Consider the following 20,798-nt stretch of genomic DNA (forward strand, 5'->3'; position numbering starts at 1 on the left):
CCAGCCGGAGGTTCCCTGCTGGCAAACCATCTCTTTCTCTTCTTCTTCAGCCTCCCCCCATCACTCCCTCACTCCGCTGCAATCCTTCCCTCCTCTTCCTTTGCCGCCACCACTTCGTCCTTTCAGTTCACCCGCGGAGACACTCAGTCGGCTACCGACAGCCGTGCGCGCATCACGTTTCGTCTTATTCGTTCGTGTTTTTATATTCGAATGAAATTTTAATCGTCGAAATAGAAATAGAAATAGAAAGATAAATATATATATATATATTCCCGACAAAAAAAAAAGATTATTTTTTAATTTTTCATGGATATATAATATTATATATCGATTTTATCGAGTTTAATATCTAGGGTATTATCTTTTTCGATTGGAAAAAAAAAGAAAAAAAAAAGAACTGGATTATTTGCTATTTCTATTCTCGAAATTGAATTTGGGATTGGTTAGTGCTATTTCAAAGAAAAGAAAAAATAAATACATAAATTAAGTGCATTATGAAGTACATCGGTGAGATAATCTGACTGTCCGATGATATTCAAGTGATTAACAATTACTCGAATTAGTGATTATTATTTTTTTTTTATCTTTTATTTTTTGTTTTTGTTTTTCGCTTTCTATTTGATCTTGGAAAGAATTGCTGGATTTTTTGAAAACTTCAAAACTGACTCGGAAATCGCGCCGATCGAAGCACAGGTGAGAAATTTCTTTTTCTTTTTATATATATATAATATATATATATATATATATATATATATATATATAAATCTATGTACGTATATATGTGTATATATATATATATATATACATATATATATATATATATATATATATATATATATATACTTATATATTCTTCTATCGATATAAAAGTCGATAAAGTTTCTGCGAGATAAATAAAGAAAAAAAAGAAAAGTAAGAAAAGAAAGAGAGAGAGAGGGAAGAGTAAATAAGATAAGATGAACGATAAGCAAAGGCCGAAAAATCATGTCCGTAGGCGTTTGCGCGCGCACACGCACGTGTCTCCTGACATCGCGGAAGAGAGAGAGAGAGAGAGATAGAGTGAGAGAGAGCAAGAGAGAGAGAGAGATAAAGAGAAAGAGAAAGAGAAGGGAGACAGAAAATGAACTGATGGTAGAGCAAAAGAAAAAGAGAGAGACAGAGAGAATCAGAAAATTGCCCCGAAGGCAAAAAATAAGCTGCAGTAAAAGAATTCTTGGGAACTTATGGTTTTCTTCAGAAAAAAATGAAAGAAAAAAAAAATAGAAAGAAAGAAAGATAAGAGAAAAACTGTCAAATGCATTCTTTTGCTAGTTATTACGTTACTTGAAGCATATGTATATTCTTTATTTTGGTTAATGAGAATATTTGGTTATAGAGAAAATTTGATTCGTACATTTATAGAACCTTTCCGTCTTTCTCTCTCTCTCTCTGTCTCTTTCTTTCCCTCCATCTATCTTTCTTTTTCTTTCTTTCTTTGATGAAAAATAACGTGAAAGGTCGATAAATATATTCAATAATATCTTGAGAGTATAAATGATGTAATTTAATTAGTACATGGTCGATAATAGTATGAATTAAATCGTAATGATATTTAGTTACTTTTATTTCACTTTATCTTTGTGCACGGATTAAGCGTTATTAAAATTGACTAACTTAATAACGAACCGCAAGAAACGCTTCAAGTACACATGCGCTTAGCTAGTAGTCGAACTGCCGTTAACGAGCTCTCGTAATGAGCTCGGGAGTTCGATTAAAAGTCACCAAATTTCGAGAAATGTGGAAAATTCCACATTTTAATGAACGTTCCATCTTATTTTTTAGATATAAAAAATATATATTAACGTTTAAAATTTATTTTGAAAAAGAAAGAAGAAAAAAAAGAAAAAAATTAAAAAAAAATACTCAAAGGTCTTTAAAAAACTATTACAAAATTTTTTTCAAACCCAATAACGTTATTTCCCGAAAGGGGAAAAACAATTTCAATGTAACAGATAGATATTTTTTTAGTTTGCTTATAAAATGATACGAGAAATACAGCTTTTAATCCTTGAATCGATCGTAGGTATTTAGAAAATGTCTTTTATGTCTGAATACGTCCATATGTGCGTATATATGTATACTTGCATGTGTGTGTGTATGTATATATATATATATATATATATATATATATACGTGTGCGTGTATGTACAAATGTGTACCCATATGTATGTACGTATATATGCGTTTATGTGTACGTGTGTGTACGTCTGCAAGAGTAAACGTAAGTGAGCGAGACACACGCGGGTTGGCGTTAGCGTGTTATACCAAAGTATTATATCGATTAACTGTTGGCAACAGAAGAGAGAGGCAGAGGAAAGCTTGTTGGAGGGTGGCATGGCTTTGGCTTTCCTATATTATTAATCTTTCTCTCTCTCCGTCCTCTTCTTCGCCTCTCTACCTCTTTCCTTTCCTTCCTTTTCTCTCTTTCTCTCTCTCTCTCTCTCTCTCTCTTTCGACCCAGTCAACCCCTCGGCAACCTCTGCACCCCACAGTCGGTGCTGCTGTCGGCTGAACCTGCCGTATATGCGTCCGTCGAGTCAGTCAGGTGTTGTGGGCAGCTTCCGTGGCTCAAAGAGAATCAAGAGTCACGACAGAGAGAAAGAGAGAGAGAGAGAGAGAGAGAGAGAGAGAGAGAGAGAGAGAGAAAGAAAAAGAGAGAGAGAGAGAGAGAAAGAAAAAGAGAGAGAGAGAGAGAGTTATGCTTCACTTCCTTTGTTTGGTACCTTCCGGTATCAGCCTGGTAAATACCGTTTGAATGTTTCGACTTTCTCTCTTTCTCTCTCTTTCTCTCTCTCTCTCTCTCTTTCTCTTTCCCTTTCTTTGTCTCTCTCTTTTCTTCTTTTCCACTCTCGTGATCGTCGACGCGGTCCGCCAGCGGTTTAAATCCAATTTTCAACAAACGAGAACAGGTTCCTACTGACTTTGTGCACAAAGTGTATGCCATAGTAACAGGAGCTCAAATAGGACAATTGTTACTCGATTCTTTTTTTGTTGCTTTATAGATACAAATCCAAGCTCATTTTATTGTTATATTACGAATTATAAATGAAGAAGAAGAAGAAGTAGAAGAAGAGGAAGAAGTTATTTGTAAATTTTCTGACGTCGACATAAAAAATTCTCGAGAAAGTTTTGTTTGCTGAAGTTTAACTGTTAGAAGAACGAGGAACTTCCTCAAGGAGGAAGAGGAGAGGAGGAGGAAATGGAAGAGAAGGTAGAAGAGGATAGACCCTCGTCGACGTATTGGAATAGTGTCACACGCATACTCAAACGTGTTTGAGCGTTTAACGAGCCTACACCTAGACGCGGCTAGATCCGACGATATTCACTGACACTGACGAACCGGCTGCAGTTTGAACGCACCTGCGCTCGCCATTCAATATTTCCACGAATATATTAAGTGCCGAGCGATTGATTCCTCGAACAAAGGTGTTAATTAGATAAATGGTACTTTCTTTTCAATAGGAAGTTAGGAAAGTTAAAAAAAAAAAATAAAAAAAAAAAAAAAAATAATAATAATAATAATAATAATAATAATAATAATAATAATAATAATAATATTGTAATTTCTGAGGAAAACAAATACATATAATTACAGATATTTAATTTATAAATTATTAATTAATATTAAATATTTATATCTATTAATTAAAACTTCATTACATATAACATTCACTATACGATCATCGATCGATCATATTGATCAAAGTTTCAATATCTTCGTTCTATCGAATAGAAATCTTTGATCGATTTAAAGGGCCGTCGTTTCATTTAATATTCTTTATATAAACGCATGCGCATTATCTCCATGCGAGAACGCGTTAAATGATAGTGCGTTTAATAATATGGGTTTGCGTGAAACCGTCAGGAAAACCACGAAATCGTGTTCTCGGTGGTGCCACGACATGACGATGACAGGTACGTAGCTGGACTTGTCAGGTACTGCGCGCTTAAACGTCGGTGAAGGGAAGACTGGTCTAAATGCAATTAAGCGCAAAGCAATTTCATTCCCCCCCTCCCCTTTACCCCTCCTCCTTCTCTTCGTCCTCCTCCCAAGCCCTCCTTTCACCTACCTTTCTCCGATCCTAACCCCGTCATTTATATCAGTGGATTTTCATTCGTTGAACATGTAAAAATCTTCTCTTCGAAAATTATGATAAAAGAGTATGAAAAAAAAATAATGAAAAAAAAAAAAGAAAGAAAAATGGTCTTTGAAAAGTTAAAAAAAAAGTTGATTAAAATAACGACAAAAACATGAATTGATTCGATTTGTTTAGCTATAAAAAAGTTTGTAGCATACAGGACATCGCCTGGCAGGCATGTCTCTTTCTTTCTTTTTACTTTTTCATTTCTGAAGGATTTTTCTACGCATGAACGCTCAAACGCCAAGCCACCACCACCAACGCCGCCGCCAAGCCCACCGTGGACATAGAACGCGCGTAGAAAACGAAACGTAACCGCGTACCAGCCGGGAAACTGACGTTTCTGCGCATGACATCTTTGTAACGAGGCGAGCTTTAACGTACGCATACCTATCTACCTACCTACCTACCTACCTACCTACCTACCTACCTACCTACCTACCTACCTACCTATCTATCTATCTCTACCTATGTATGTTTTATATATGTATGTACATACCTTTTAGCGTTATGTTAACAGCGTAATAGTTATGCGTTTAACCCCCAAAACCAAAAGTCGCTTTGCTTTCCGATACATTTTTCTTTATATCCCATGTCGATACTCAACGTATGTATATTACGAACGTGGAATTGACCCTTCGATTATTTCGCATTTCAATAAAAATTGGATGGACACATCAACGATTATTCGCTATCATCTATATAGATATACGAATTAATTTATTTAGTTTATATAATAAATCTAATATTATATTTTATATCTTTTGTAGATTAATATATAAATGATAAAAGTATTATTGCATTATTTTTCATGTGATTCTATGATACTTGTCATTAGGTACATCATATCATCTATATTATAATAATACTATATGATCAAATTATTATCATTTATAATATTATATCATCTATATTATAATAATACTATATGATCAAATTATTATCATTTATAATATTTATATTATACGATGAAGTTATTATTATTTTAAATATCTATGCTATACAAATTCTGTACGATCAAGTAAATATTATTAGAAAAAACTATACAAATCAATTTTAGTCGTTTTTCAATTATGAATTCATTTTTAATTAGTCTATCAAATTCAACAAAGATTTAATGATGTTTGTAGACTTTGAACGTCAACATGGTAACAGAATGACAAGATAAAAAGAAAAGAAAAAGGAAGAAAGTATATGAACTAGGCAAAAAAGAAAAAGATAGAAAGAAATGAGAAGACACATCGTAATCGGAACGCTGTCTATAAAGTCTCGATCGTGGTGGTTGACGGAAGGAGGTTCCGGGGGTGGTACTAGTGGTACTACTACTGGTACTTCTACCACCACTACTGCTACTACTACAGCTACTACTACTATTACTACTACTACTGCTACTGCTGTTGCTATCGGTGAAGGTGGAGGTGAGTTGGGGGTGGTGAAAGAGGAGAGAACGCATCATCGAACGGCGGTGCGAGCCGGGGCGACGCGCGGTGGCTGTGCGTGACATTTTTGTAATGAAACCAAGCTGAACGTACGTCGGTCTCTCGGCAGTCAGTACGGTAGACATCTGGCCTGCCTCTCGCTTGGCCGTTCTAATATTGGAAATTTCAGTACTCCTCCAACCTCTACCTCCACCTACAGTTCCACCTCCTGCTCTCTACCACCACCTTCGCTGGCAGCAGTAGTAGCAGCAGCAGCAGCAGCAGCAGTAGCAGTAGCAAGCACTAGAACTAGTACTAGCACCACCACCACCACTACTACCACCTCCTCTTCCTCCTCCTCATTCTCCTCCTCCTTCAGGCGCCGTACCATGTGCGGGACATATGTATAAACATAAGCTCAGCACGACGCGATGCCCCGAAGCTCATTTCCTTCAAAAAGCGGAGTCGCACGATCGAACTGCGATTATTCCTTCCCCTTCCACTTCATCTCCATCTTCTCCTCCCGTCACCTTGTTTCGTCTCTTTTGTCCTCGTACGAATTTATCTGAATCGCCGTAGGTACCTCTTCAAAACGATATTTCTCTCTCGATATTAATTTTAAGTTATCGTTAAAAGTAAGTTGAACAAATGCAAGAGATGTTTTTTTTTTTTTTTAATTGATGTTTAAGAGTATTTTAAAAGTTATAATAGAGTAGATGATGGAAAAGTGTAAAAATAATACTCGAAGGAATTTTCTTTTTCTCTTTACTGGATGAATTATAAAAAAAAAATTCGAAGGATAGTTGAAACTCGCTAACTCGAAGCTTGCCACGGGGTAAAACGAGCGCGGATTTCGAAGGATTTACGCGTTTCCATCTGGCCCTCGTTGTAAACTTCTCGTCGACGAGGAAGCACAGATCGTTTGTCGAGAGAAAGAGAGATAGATATACGGATAGATAGATAGATAGAGATAGACAGATAGAGCAAGAGAGAGAGAGAGAGAGAGAGAGAGAGAGAGAGAGAGAGAGAGCAAGCGGTATCGGCTCGCAACTTTGCGATGTGTATCTGTCTCTCTCTCTCTCTCTCTCTCTCTCTCTCTCTCTCTCTCTCTCTCTCTCTCTCTCTCTCTCTCTCCCTCTAACTCTTGGAAGCTTCTGGTTTTCTCCCTTACGATGAAAAGCCGAGAACACGCGCCTCATTCGCCGCGAGTTGCGTGAACGCGATGTATCTGTCGGAGCTTTAGCTGTTACGTGAAAAACAAAGTGAGTATTTTTAACTTCATTTCCAAGTTGACCGAACCTAGTGGGACACTCGAAAAGTATGGAGAAAAAAACAAACTTGCAAATGTTTTCATTTGTTACGTTTTAACGTACGAATGATCAGATTGCATATTTGAGAAAAACGAAGAAGTAAAGAAAAAAAAGAAATCTAATATGTATCATAATATAATTAATAACTTATGAGAACATTAATGAAAGACGTAAGAGATAAAAGATAAAGATTGAAGAAGAAATGAAGGAGCTCTTTCTATTTCGTGTTTTTGTTTGGCAAAGGGTTCAGGAAAAAATCAAATTCGACGGAATAGAAGGAAGAAAAACAAACGGACGGTAATAATAAAAAGAAGAAAAGAGAAAATTTGAAAGAGAGAAAAAGAGATAGATAGATAGATAGATAGATAGAGAGAGAGAGAGAGAGAGAGAGAGAGAGAGTGGGAGAGAGAGAGAAAGAGAGAGAGAGAGAGAAGCCTTCGCGCGAAAGGGTCGCAGCTGTGTGCGATTACGTGCGCGAGAGTCATGGATTTTCTACCGGTGGCACGTACCTATACACATCTATAGCATACAAATACACAGAGATATGTGTATAAGACCTACGCTAAAATACCTAGACTTATACGTGAGTGTATATATCACTTTTCACCAACTGTGTGTATGCTCTTGTTTGCTTAACTAAGCGTCTTAACGAATTGCCAGAGTGCGTCTCCAACCCTGATCGAGGGAAAGGCCAAAGCTCTACGGCTTTCATCAAGCTTCCTCCTCCAACCCCCTTTCATGAGAGTCGATCAATGGGGTGAACTTCGATATCCCGATCGTCACGTTTCTTCAAGACTTGCTTCTTCCATATTAATTTGAATGAGTTCATGATTAAAATACATTTATCAATTAATTTCATGACAAAGTGAGAAAGAAATTTTGATTATATATTTAACAAAGACAATTCTCATAATTGTCGTTACATATATTACAACGATGACCCTTTATGTACATATATATATACGTATATATATATATATATATATATATATATATATATATATATAATCGTTCTACATAAAAATCAGTCAACCGAGGCCAAAATAATTATCGTTTGTACAACTGCAAAAGAAGATTTTCATGTGAAAATCAGATTTATATCTATTATACCAGGGAATTCGTAAATCAGTAGAAATTGAGGAATCGAGGAACGAGCCGTTGCTACGTCACGTCGAACCGCTAAATTCGTCCATTAAGCTTAGACGTCCGTGCAGATGTACAATGTACATAACAGATTGGCTTTATCGCAGCTGTACGGACGTAAAATAGGCGACGGAGATCGCAAACACAGTGTACGACACTTGTTCGCCCGATGACGAAGGAATGGCGGACATCTGTAACAACAGAAGACGATAGGCTCTACCCACGGTGATCAAAAATAATAACCATCTGTTACAATAAAAGTTGCGTGCACGTATTGTTCTAACGTAATGTGAATTCTTTCGGAGAAAAAAAATGTCAAATATGTACGTACACACGCGCGTGCGCACATGTATATGTGTGTATGTGTGTACGTATGTGCATGCTTATCTGTGTGCACGTGTGGGAAAGAATGATGTTTTATTATCTGTATTTTACAGAAATTGATTTATGAGATCGTTCGACCAGAATCAGGTAACTAATATTATTACAGGATTAGGATTTATGACGATACTTTTAAGTAGGTATATAAATGTAGATATATAAGTATAATAAAATCAATAGTATTTTCCAACGTGATATATAATTTTGTAACTTCTTTCAATAACGATTTCTTGAAATTTTTGAAATGATCAAGATAAGAAGTATCGTCTTTTATCAAATGGTTAACAAACTTGCAGTATAAAATTCGAAGCGATTTGGCGATGCAATTTTCCAGTAAAAATTATGGCGAGCCATCAGAGAGACCGTTTCTTGGACGAAACGAAGGGCTCGTTTGCATTTCACGTTAATAACGAGACCATGTGGCACCGAAGGCAGTCTGCTGGCAGGGCTGCTGCGCGTCAATAAAATAAAATTCCACCGGTTCGGAGTGGTGCACCATGTGGATCTTAAAGATTACTTCCTGCTTTCCTTCCATTTAATTTTCTTTCCTTTAATGTTACTTCTTTCAACATAGCTAAGGAGAAATATTATATTATATATTAACCGAAAAAACAAATTTTCTTATTTCGTTTATCTTTCTTCCTTATCGGAAGACTTCTTTCCCATCGATTATTTCAAATTATTCTCATTTTACTTTTCACCAGACGTATTTCTCCTATTAAATATTGACGATTTAGGTATTCAACAACGGGCCGACGAATCGTGACGGATCCCCCCGTTAGTTTTACGAACTAACGTCCGTCCAATTCCATTAAAACGGCCATCGGTATGCACGACGGGGTAACCCGTTGTCGAGCACGTAGACGAAATATGTGACCACCACTCGCGAAATGGAATCAATCAAATACGAATCGTGGTTACGATGACATAGATACACACACCTTCAGATTCCCCCTTTCGTTTAGTTTTTCGATCCTTTTTCAGTCGGTAGGCGAGGACGGCTGTGATTCGATTCTCTACGAGAATGAGTCTTCTCGCGAGAGAAATTTTCTCGTTTGTTAAAAAAGAAACGAACGAAAAAGATCTACTCGATAAAGATATTACATAGATATTTTTTTTCATTAACTGAAGAATTTTATCATAATATTCTTTGAATCCTACTTAACTCTTATATGTCAAACTTAAAAAACATATAATTTAATGTGTGATATACATATAATAATAACATTGAATCATTCATTAAAGAATTAATAATAATTGTATGTAATTAGGAGACAAGTCAACGAGATCGAACTTCATTTCTATAGCTATTAGATATTATGAAAAATTTGGAAAAAAGAAACGAATGAATGAAGAAATATTCAATGATCACATTCGATTTTAATACGAACCGATAATATTTATCGTCAGGTTGAGAGGATCGAGTGGTACCGCTAGCATGAAAGTAGACGGTGGAGTGGCGAGTACGACGGTCCTTCAGAAAGTCAAGGTTAAGGAAGAGGCAAAGGAATGTTGCGGCTTTCAGCAGGTCTCAGCAACATCAGGGGGATCGAGTGGGACGAGCGTGGTCGTTGTCGTTTCGACGGTGACAGCGGCGTCGACGACCGTTATTGCAACGACATCCAGCAATTGCAATAGCAATGGTCTGACCACTGTGGGAATAGCAGCCACCATTGCGAGTACCTCTACAACCACCACTGTACCTACCACGTCCTCGACCTCGAATGCTCTTCAAACCTCTGCCATTATCTGCCATCCATCTACCCCGATAGCTGCTGTGGCCAGTAGTACGGCTCAGACACCTGAACCTTTGCCGGTAGACCTCGACCTCAAGAGTAAAAACAAGGGTGAGTCTAATGTTAACATCTCAGGTGAATCATGGAAAGAAAAAGCAAGTTATAAGTTTCGTGTAAATTCAGCAAGAGAAAGATATATACATCTCTTTTATATACATATATATAAGATATATATATATATATATATATATATATATATAAAATATATATATCTATGGAGTTTTATGAGAGCGTCATCGATTCAACTTCAATATTTTCGTATCGATGAATCTTATAAAATCTTGTTAGATGATATTATATGTTCCATGCAAACATTTATCTCTTTTATATTAAATTCAGATATATAGAGAAAAAAGAGATAGATAGATAGATAGAGAGGGAGAAAGAGAGAGAGAGAGAGAGAGAGAGAGAGAGAGAGAGAGAGAGAGAGATAATGTTACACAATCTGGAGTTTTGAAAGAAAATCAACAGCTTAAGTTCAATATTTTTCATCAATAAATTCGATAAAGTAGATAAATCTTACTAGACTATATCACAATATTTGTAAAGAATATTATTTATTATATATATATATATATATATATATATATATATATATATACATACTTATAGTAATATATAAATTCAGATAAACAGAGAAAGACAGAAAGATAATGATATACAGACTAGAGTTAGAAGAAAAAGTCAACGATTGAACTTTTTCATATTTTATAAACGAATCCTGAAAAACATTTACAGAGTACAACGATGTTATATGATTTATGAAAAACTATTTCTATTTTCTTTTATTTTTTTAATCTAAATCGTTAGATCGCTGCAAAAAGGGGTAGAAATAGAGGATAAACGTTCAAACAACTAGTCATTCGATGTATCCAGAAAGAGAATGGAAGAGCAGAAGAGAGAAAAAGGACAGAGAGTATTTTCTACATTCCTCGTTCGCTGAAGAGAGCGTTGGGCTTAGCTGTGAGCGCGTCGTACATTAGTTCGGAATATTGCATGATGGTACCCGTATATTCAGTCCGCGGGTGTGCTCTCTCGCTCAAATCGTACATTTAGTACCGAACTGGTTATCTGGACGAGTGAGAGCCCGCAGCTACCTTGGAAATGGCTCAGGAAAAAAGCCTTTTCACTCTCTCTCTCTCTCTCTCTCTTTCTCTCTCTCTTCTCTCTCTTTCTCTCTCTTTCTATATCTCTTCTCTTGGCACATCAAAGTCCCGTCAACGCGGAATCATTCGCGGTTCGCGGCTCTCCCCACCCTTATTTCTCTATCCTTGTCTCTTCCTCTCCCTCATCTTCTCCCTCTCTCTCTCTCACTCTCTCTCTTTCTCTCTCTCTCTCTCTCTCTTTCTCTCTCTTTCTATCGCTCTTCCTATTTATTCATACGTCGAATCGACGAAAAAATTGTCCTTTTCGTCATTCAAACATTTTTATAACCAAAAGAAAATTCATTTTCCAAATGAATCGATCTCTTTTTAAAAGTTTCGATTATATTTGACTTATCATATTGTTTTTTATACTATATCATTTTATTCCAATTAATTTTACGAATGTAATTCTATTGATTAATTCTAGTAATTTTATCAACGAATTTTACTGCATTTCCCGTTAAGAGTCATTAATATTAATAGTTTTTCATTATTTTTTGAACGAATATTTTTTTTTCTTTCATTTTTTTTTTATGTTGACGAGTCTACTGCCGGACACACAACCACCACCTCATCCGCGACGTCGTCCAAAGAGACGCTAATCTGACGGGCTGACGCGAATATTTTTTTTCGGCGTGCGTGCGTCCGGAGGTCGCGTCGTGTCGCATGACACGATAAATCTCTCGATCCGGACGAGAAACGTACGGGATTAAACTCTCGTGCATGCGAAAAAAGGAGATAAAATTTTTATTTCCGTCGCTACGCCGATGCAATTCCTTCGTTTCTATTTTTTTTTTCTTTTTTTTTTTTTTTTATTTCATATTCTTGTATTTTGTTTTCATTCTATTTATCTTGGCCACCAACGAAATATTGCTTTTACGAAAACGAAAGCTCTGCCCTGTCGTCGCGAGATTTTCCCAAAAAAGAAATATTTTTTTCGAAAGACGCATCATTTGATATAAATTGTTATTTTTACAAAATATATTATTGAAACACGTTACGAACTTCGGATGTAAAGTAACGATTAATTTTCTTTTATATATTTTATTAATTTAAAAAAGAATTATACTTATGAATTTTTTGCTAGTATAATTATGCTATTATTACTGTACTATAACTATGCTGTACTAATACATACTATACTATAATATAAATAACTAAATGTAATTTAGGTATTTATAAATACTATAATAAAATAATAAGTATTATAATATAAATACCTAAATGTAATTCTAGTATAATATAGTATGATATAATTATAGTACATATAGTATATAATAATAACAGATCAGTAAATGAGATATTAATATAAATAATACTATAAGTTTCCAATAATAGAAATTTATTAGTGGACGCGGATAAAAAAAAAATTGAATTACATAAAATTTAAAAAGTTTCCACGACAAAAATAGAAAAGATATATCCCCTCCATGCTTCAAGAAAAAAGAAAAGAAAAAAAAAAAAGCTAAATCGATCGATTTATCAAATTGGACATCCCTTCCTATTTGAACCGTCAAGCTCTCTCCGAAAGTGCACATTTCGTAGGTTCGATCGCGAAAAATGGACTTGGATGCATCCGTTTTGAAATCCTTCGAGTGGATATGGCAGGAACGCGGGCGAGAATCCGGTGTGTATTCGTTCTCCTTGAGTGAGGAGGTGCAACGCGTATGTTTACATACGTACACACATATACACATACACATATAAACATACATCGTGTTAGCTGAAAGAGAGAGAGGAGAGAGAGAGAGAGAGAGAGAAACGAGATGGGAGAGAAAGGAGACAGAGAATCACGATCACAGGATGTTCCTCTCTTTCTCTTCCTCTCTCTCTCTCTCTCTTTCTCTCTCTCTCTCTCCTTCGTTTTGTAAGAGCGAGAGGATAGCGAAACTCCTGCAAGCAGTCAGTCAAGCCGGTTGGCTCTGGCCCGGTGTGTTGGTTAGGTCGCTTCGTGCGCTGCCTGACTGCCTGGTCCAGACGCGATAAGGCACGTCCGACACTTCCACCGGGATTCTGCTCCAGGCTGATATCATATCCGGTACACCGTCGGCATTCCCGGTTCGCCGCCGTTCGAGGTATTTTGCGATAGTCGCCCTACCACGACGCTGCCACCGCTCGTTTTCCCTGGATATGCTTATGACGTTGAAAGAGAGAGAGAGAGAGAGAGAGAGAAAAAGAGAGAGAGAGAGAGACCGGAGACGAGTTCAGTCTCTCTCTTTTTTTCTCTTTCTTTCTTTTTCAAGTCGAGAACACGTTCGGTCTTTTTTCAACGAACTAACGTTCGATGCTCTCTATCTCCTTTACCTCGACAAGCTCTGCTTTTCTTAAATTTCCAAGGATAAGTACGTTAAGGATTATTAAAAATTTGTTTTTATTTGAGATTGTTTATCTTCTTTTCTTTTTTCTTTTTTTTTTCTTGGTATGAAAATTATATACGACTAGAAAAAAAGAAAAAAAAGAAATTCTACTTCAACGGATTAAAAATTGTCACCGTGTAAGATTCAAGTTTATTGATATGAGTAAATAAAAAATGATTAAAAAATAGAAATCTAATGGAATCTATCAGAAAAGTGAAAAATAGAAAGAGTAGAATCAAACAGGAAAGAAAAGTAAAAATAGTAGAGAGTAGACGGTATGATGGAAATGGGGAGGGGTGAAAGGGAGAAGAAGAAAAAAGGACGAAGAAGAATTAGAAACAAGGAAGAGGAAGCAAGCAAGCAAGTAAGGAAGGAAGGAAGGAAGGAAGGAAGGAAGGAATTGCGATCAAAGCCATCTGTTGCATTGTCCCGGCAATTAGGAGGCGACAGCTGAGTCTCACCGTACTTACTTCCAGCAGAGATTCTCAGCCAGGTGGCACACGTGCGTCCTATCGATCACAAACGAAGTCAAAGATATGAAGAAGGAAGGGAGGAGAGGCGAGAGTGAGGGTAAACGAAACTCGGTTGCTTTGTCGGCTTTCTCGTCTAACAAAAGGTGATCCTTCAATTTCACACGAATTGTTTTGGCTAAGTCCGACCAGATCTCTCCAGAATCTCAACGATATTTGAGAATCGTTATGATGTTGAGAACCTCTGCCGGAAGTAACAGCTGGCCGAAGGGATAGTAACATCAGCAGCAGCAGCAGCAGCAGCAGCAGCAGCAGCAGCAGCAGCAGCAGCAGCAGCAGCAGCAGCAGCAGCAACAGTAGCAGCAGTAGCAGCAACAGTACTAGTAGCAGCAGCAGCAGCAGTACCATTACCGTCACCTCACTGGATAGCTTCCCTGAAATTCATATATTCGCCGTATGGAGAGAAGACGAACGACGAGCCTGCGCAACGAGCGACGACCTCGAGAAAGGACCCTGTCTGAAGAATTTAGGGCGAGGATGTTATGAATGGGGATGGTGGTACATTGGGCATAGATGGAATCACAGAACTCGACAAATCTTGATAAAAAAATTTTGATCATTCATGTTTGAACAAAGTAAATTTAAATTTGCAATATAATGTTTCATCTTACTTACGGGATAACCACACTTAAGCTAGACAACAGGCTAAAAATGAGTCGTTTAATATATCATGATTTTTGTATGATAGAGTAAAACGTTGCAGTCATATAGATTGCAAGCAATGAAAAAGAAGGCAGTACATAGTCGATTCCATGAAGAAATCTTGAATCTCTCTTTGTTATCTGACATCGTTCCAAGAATATTTTTATGAATCATCTCTCCAGGGATCCCTTAATCGCAGACATTAATCAACCTCATTTACGTACATCCACTTACATTAAAGTTATGCGCTATGTTGATCACAAGTACTACGTTTCTAGAAAAGAGATTGGAGAAAAGAAAAAAAAGAGAGAACGAGAGAGAGAGAGAGAGAGAGAGAGAGAGAATGAGGGAGGAGGGATCTGAGAGGTTGTGCACCTTGCACCCGTCATATCGCATAAGCTGTAGGTAGTTTAGTTTCCCGAGAGTTCAGGTACAGGTAATTACCTACCGGCTACCGGCGTCAGGTGGTAGTGACACGTTAGCGCTAAAGCTCTCTCCTTTTACTCGTTCAAATATGGTTCCTCCCTGGACTCACCTATGATTACGTTCTCACGTATCTACCACGTAGAAAATATCGAAGGAACTATATCGAAAGGCTAAATCAATTTTCTTTGAGAAAAGAAAAAAAAGAAGAAATAAATAATGGTTAAATAGGGGAAGTAATATTCACAATGAAGTATATGAATATTACTGTCTTCCTTCATCCAACACATTGGAAAATTGTAGAAATCAGAGAAGACATTGACAAAGTTGAAACGGAGTAACATCGAGATCAGCTATTTTTCTCTGACTTAACGCTTCTGCGTTTGTCAGCGATGTGCTACGAAGAAAATAGACGAGGAGAAGAAAGAGATAGAGGAGGAAGAAGGAAAAGAGGAAGAGAAGGAGGATGATGATGATGATGAGGAGGTGGAGAACGTCGGTATGCACGGCTGTAATGTTTCGTTATCGGCCGTCGCTGCCGCCGTTTTGCCACGCATGCCACGAGGCCGGAGGCATTCTAGGAGATAACGTGCGGAACATAGAATGGGAGCAAGACAAGGTGGATGACACGGCCCGTAATTGCATGTTATCCGCTGCACCCACGCGACCGAGAACGAAGGACTCCCCTCTATACACACATACACATGCATATATGTATATAGAATTATATATACATATATATATAGATGCATCCACGTCTCGTCTCGTCTCGACTCGTCTCGCCTTGAGCACGTGTTCTAAAATATTCCCCAATGAGGATTCTCATCCTACTTGTCTTTCGTATCTCTCTACTACGCGTACTTTTAGCGTGTCTCATGTTGGATGCGACGGATCACAACATGACATTTTTTAATAATTAAGTATTTCAATATATGTTAGATCGATTTATTGATAATTATAGTTTCCTTATAATCTAATCTTATCTCATTACAAAAGAAATAATAAAAAAAAAAGAAAAAAGAGAACAGTTAGAATAGATGCATAGTTAGTCTTATACCAATGTCGCTGATGTCTCGTTATTCAAAAGCAACAGGCATTACGTGAGAACGGAGAAAAGACTTTCATTTCAGTGAGTCCTACCAGCAGAGATAAAACAACGAGGGAAGAGAATAATCATCTTGAGGCACTCTCACCGTCTTCTCAACATCATCAAAGACATGGCTTGTCAACTACCAACACGCCTCAGACTCAAACCAATGGCTCTCGATCAGAGTACAAAGGTCAGTTGGGTTGCTCTAGGTCATCGGACAACGATAGTCCTATGTCTTCGCATCCTCTCAAACCTGATCTTGAGGAATCCACTGGAGGAACGTCAACCGGAACATCAGCTAGTTCGACCTCTACTGTTCCTACCGTTACTGCCTCTACCACAAGTGGATCTTCAGCCACCTGCAGAAATGAGGAACAGGTCGAGGCCAATCCACTTCTGTCAAATGGCGTCAGGTGTATCACTGGGGTCTTTGCTGGTCATGGAAAACTTAAAAGGCTACTTGGTACACTCGTACAATTTGCAACTGATATATCAGCCGACACTGGAGACACTGTACGGACCTTGGTACTTGCTCTTTTGGTACGTATGTACATATATGTATGTATATATATATGTATATATATATATATCTTTTTATCATTCCTTCCTGATGTACATACTTCAAGTGGAAGATAAATAATTCAAAATTCATAAGTCGAATATCATCATCTTTTCTATTTTTCTTTCGTATGAATTTATAAAGACTGATCATTCTTCTTAATTATACCGTCCATGGTAACACTATAGACAGGGAACTCTTTGATATGCCTTACTAAGTACACATTTGCAAGCATCATCTTGCACTCGTTGCAATCATCTAACGTAGCGCTAAATCAACATACGCGTATCTACCAACTGACGAGGATGACCATAGAAAACGTATAGAATGGACCGACGCTGCTGCAATACTGCTAGTGCCAGTGTTGCTGCTGTAGAAACACCTAAGTGCATCCTTAAGACGAGTTTGAACATGTGCGAGAGGAACGAAAAGAGAGATGGCACTCGTCCCGAACGTTTCATCAATTTTCAATTCGAAAGTACTAATCCTACGAATATTTAAGCATTATAAATGAGTCCTTGTTATCCGATGATTTATATATTCTATTTCGATTAGGTATATTTTATTTAACAAGTCGCTTGTAATGGACTCGTTTGTATTGTATTAGAATTTAATAATATTTTTATAAATTAATATTTTTATAAATTAACGAATACAAAAATTAAGTTGAAAATTTATCTATCTATTATTCGAAATTTCTCAAAAATATATATGTTATCTAAAAAAAATTTGATCGAAGAAAAAATAAAAAAAATGAATAAAATACTTTTCATGTAAATTGTTAAATCTTTTGTCGGGGAATTGCGCCTAACGCAAAACGAGGACAATCGATGGTCGACATATCGCTAAGCCGATTGTAAATATTTAAAGTACCTACATAATGTATGAACGTTCGAGCACGGAGGCTGCATGCGATTCTGGAAACGTGACATCTGGTAACCGTGCGTGACGGCATAGCGATCGCAGCACGTGATCAACGTAAGATCAAAACTGTGGATTGAATTGATTGATAAATAGTAAAAAGATAATGGATAAATTTAATCCTTCCTATTTAGATCCCTCTAATCTTATGTATTTTTTTTTCTTTTATTTTTTACATTACAGAGTGGTACTATGACTGCCGAAGAATTTCACTCTGCTTTGCAAGAAGCTACGAACTTTCCATTGAGGGGATTCGTTTTGCCATACTTAAAACATACTTTACCATCTTTACAAAGGGATTTGAACACGGCTGCTAGAGCTGGTAACCAGGTGAGTATCTATAATTAATTTTTTTTTAGAAGATATAAGTTATTCAAAATTAAAAATTAATAAAAAAAATATTTATATAATTTATTATTAACAAATTTTAAACGAATAAGATAGATATTTTTTTTATTAATTTTTAATTTACTAAGATATATATATACATTTTTTTATTATTATATATATATATATATATATATATATATATATTTCTTAAATTAAATTTTTAAAAAATTGAAAGATAAAATAATATAAGATATAATACATTATAAGATATATATATATATATTGATTTTTAAATTTTTGCTAAGATTAAATATATATATCTACATAATATTAATAATAAAAAGGTGAAAAATAAATAACCATTAGCAAGTTATTCTTAATACAACTTTACAAATTATACGAAACATTGTAATTCACGAATACAAGTAAGCTCTCTTTTAGCTTTGAGTTAGCGCGAGACATCGTTAGGAGAACATACTAGCCCGGGCCATTTTAATAGCCGGTACGGCGCGTTCCTTCGGGCTTTCGAGGACGATATAGAGGGTTTGACGAAAATAATAGTAGCGGTTGACCCATAAAGAGCGGGATGCTTTATTAGAGCAGCCACGGGGGATCATAAATCACTGCAACACGAATGCGCCATGGTAGAACGCGTAACGATGCATGAACGAACGAATCACTTCGCTAATACTGTTGTACATTTGCCCTTACCTTGGGGAATTTTTAATTGGTTAGATATCAATATGTGTGCACAGTGTGCACAGGTCAAAAAGAAAAATTATCCTGAAGATTATTTTTCTAATTTGTTTTTTTTATCTGATTAAAATTGTTCAAGAATTGTTCAAGGATTAGTGATTTTTCAATATATAAAAGTCTTATAATTTTGTATTTAACAAAAAAAAACAAACAAACAAATTGAAATTACTAATTAATTTTATATACAATCGTACATAAAATTATATAGATACATATATTAAAAAACTTTTTTAATTATATATCTATACTAAAATTAAAATTATGTAGGTATATACTAAATTATATACTTACGCTAAAATTGTTGCACGAGAATTAAAAAAAAAAAGAAATAAGTAAATAAAAAATACTAAATACATATAATTATTGTTATCCAACGGATAAAAGAGTAATGCTAATGTTCTAACAAATTTTTTATGAACTCATCAATGTTATCAAAAACGATTTGTAACCTCACTATAAACTCAAAGGACCTATAAAAATAGAGAATGATGTCTTTTGAATGAAAAGGAGGCCACTGTTAAATGGTATCTCTGAAGCTCTACGTGACCGATCTTTATTTCCACATATGCGAAGGAAACTATGCGGAATTCTAAACGTGGTTGCGCTCCTCTAAGATTACAATCCTTGTTTGTTATTCAGAAGCCGGCGTAGCCCCTTAAAGAGACATCGCGTGTCGTTGATGTCTTTCTTGGTTTTGTCCCTGCGCCCTCTGGCGACCTACAAATTTATATGCGTTACGACAACCTTTCGTGACTGCATCAATAGAAAGAAAGCACAGACTGCACTAGCCTATTGAAAATTCTTTCTACGATCTATGAAATTTACAGAATCTTTTGGTCTTACAGTTTTTTTTATTGATTTTCATTTCTCATTGGAGAGAGAGAGAGAGAGAAATAGAGAGAGAGAGAGAGAGAGAGAGAGAGAGAGAGAAAGAGAGAGAGAGAGAGACAGAGAGAGAGAGAGAAAAAGAGAGAGAATAAATATATTATTTATGTCAAATTATTAATAATAATACTAATACAAAATTTAATTATTTAATTAAATTAATAATAATATAAAATATAAAATTATAATAAAATTAAAAGTAAATAATAATATGAAATGAAATAATAATCAAATTCAAAAAAAAAAAAATATTAATACATTAATATATTAATTTAAAATTATAAGTAATAAATATAAATTTTTTAATTAATAATAATAAGAAATAAAATTAAATATAAATATATTAACGTAAATATATATAATATATTTAATATATATTACATATATCATATATATTAAATATATTCATATACATATAAATTTTAAATTATTAATAATATATAAAAATTATTTATATCAAGATATAACGAGGATCAATCCTCGGCGATTCTATTTATATCGATAGATATAAAAAGTTGAAGAATTAACAAAGAATAACAATGAGAATTAAGTGATAGAATTATAAAAGCTCTTTGATTCGAAAAGATCACGATGACCAATCCTCGCCGACTCTATTTATATCAATAGATATAAAAATTCGAAGAATTAACAAAGAATAACGATGAGAATTAAGTGATAGAATTATAAAAGCTCTTTGATTCGAGAAGATCACGTACGGAATACGTTCACGTGTTAATAGAGTAAAAGAGGGAGGTTAGTTAGGCGTCACGTGTATCAACGTCCATCCTTCCAGGCAGGACCAACTGGATTGCGCTTATGTTACTTGCGTGCACACGTGTTAGTTTCTATGGTTAGTAGAGTAGAGAAGATAGAGAAGGGAGAGAAAGAGAAAGAGGAGAGCTCAACAAGCCCAGGAGGATCGAGTAAAATCAAC

The 20,798-nt window shown here is 35.7% G+C and overlaps 1 protein-coding gene across 3 annotated transcripts in view; it reads left to right on the forward strand.

Moving 5' to 3' along the window:
- Positions 1-311: 311 nt before the first annotated feature.
- nvy (CBFA2/RUNX1 partner transcriptional co-repressor nervy) overlaps positions 312-20,798 on the forward strand; it is a 29,007-nt gene continuing 8,520 nt past the window's right edge. Inside the window, exons 1-5 of one of the 3 annotated variants that reach the window (XM_035880072.2) lie at positions 312-507; positions 633-693; positions 9,841-10,277; positions 16,454-16,953; positions 18,077-18,223. In XM_035880072.2, the coding sequence (XP_035735965.2) occupies positions 495-507; positions 633-693; positions 9,841-10,277; positions 16,454-16,953; positions 18,077-18,223 (1,158 nt within the window). In that variant the 5' untranslated portion in view covers positions 312-494. Of the gene's footprint in view, positions 508-632; positions 694-6,801; positions 6,859-8,501; positions 8,521-9,840; positions 10,278-16,453; positions 16,954-18,076; positions 18,224-20,798 lie in introns of those variants that run through there. The other 2 variants (XM_035880073.2, XM_035880075.2) reach the window with 2 other exon arrangements.

Source organism: Vespa mandarinia, chromosome 1, assembly GCF_050613455.1.
Source record: "Vespa mandarinia isolate Hongniang chromosome 1, ASM5061345v1, whole genome shotgun sequence".
NCBI lineage: Eukaryota > Metazoa > Arthropoda > Insecta > Hymenoptera > Vespidae > Vespa > Vespa mandarinia.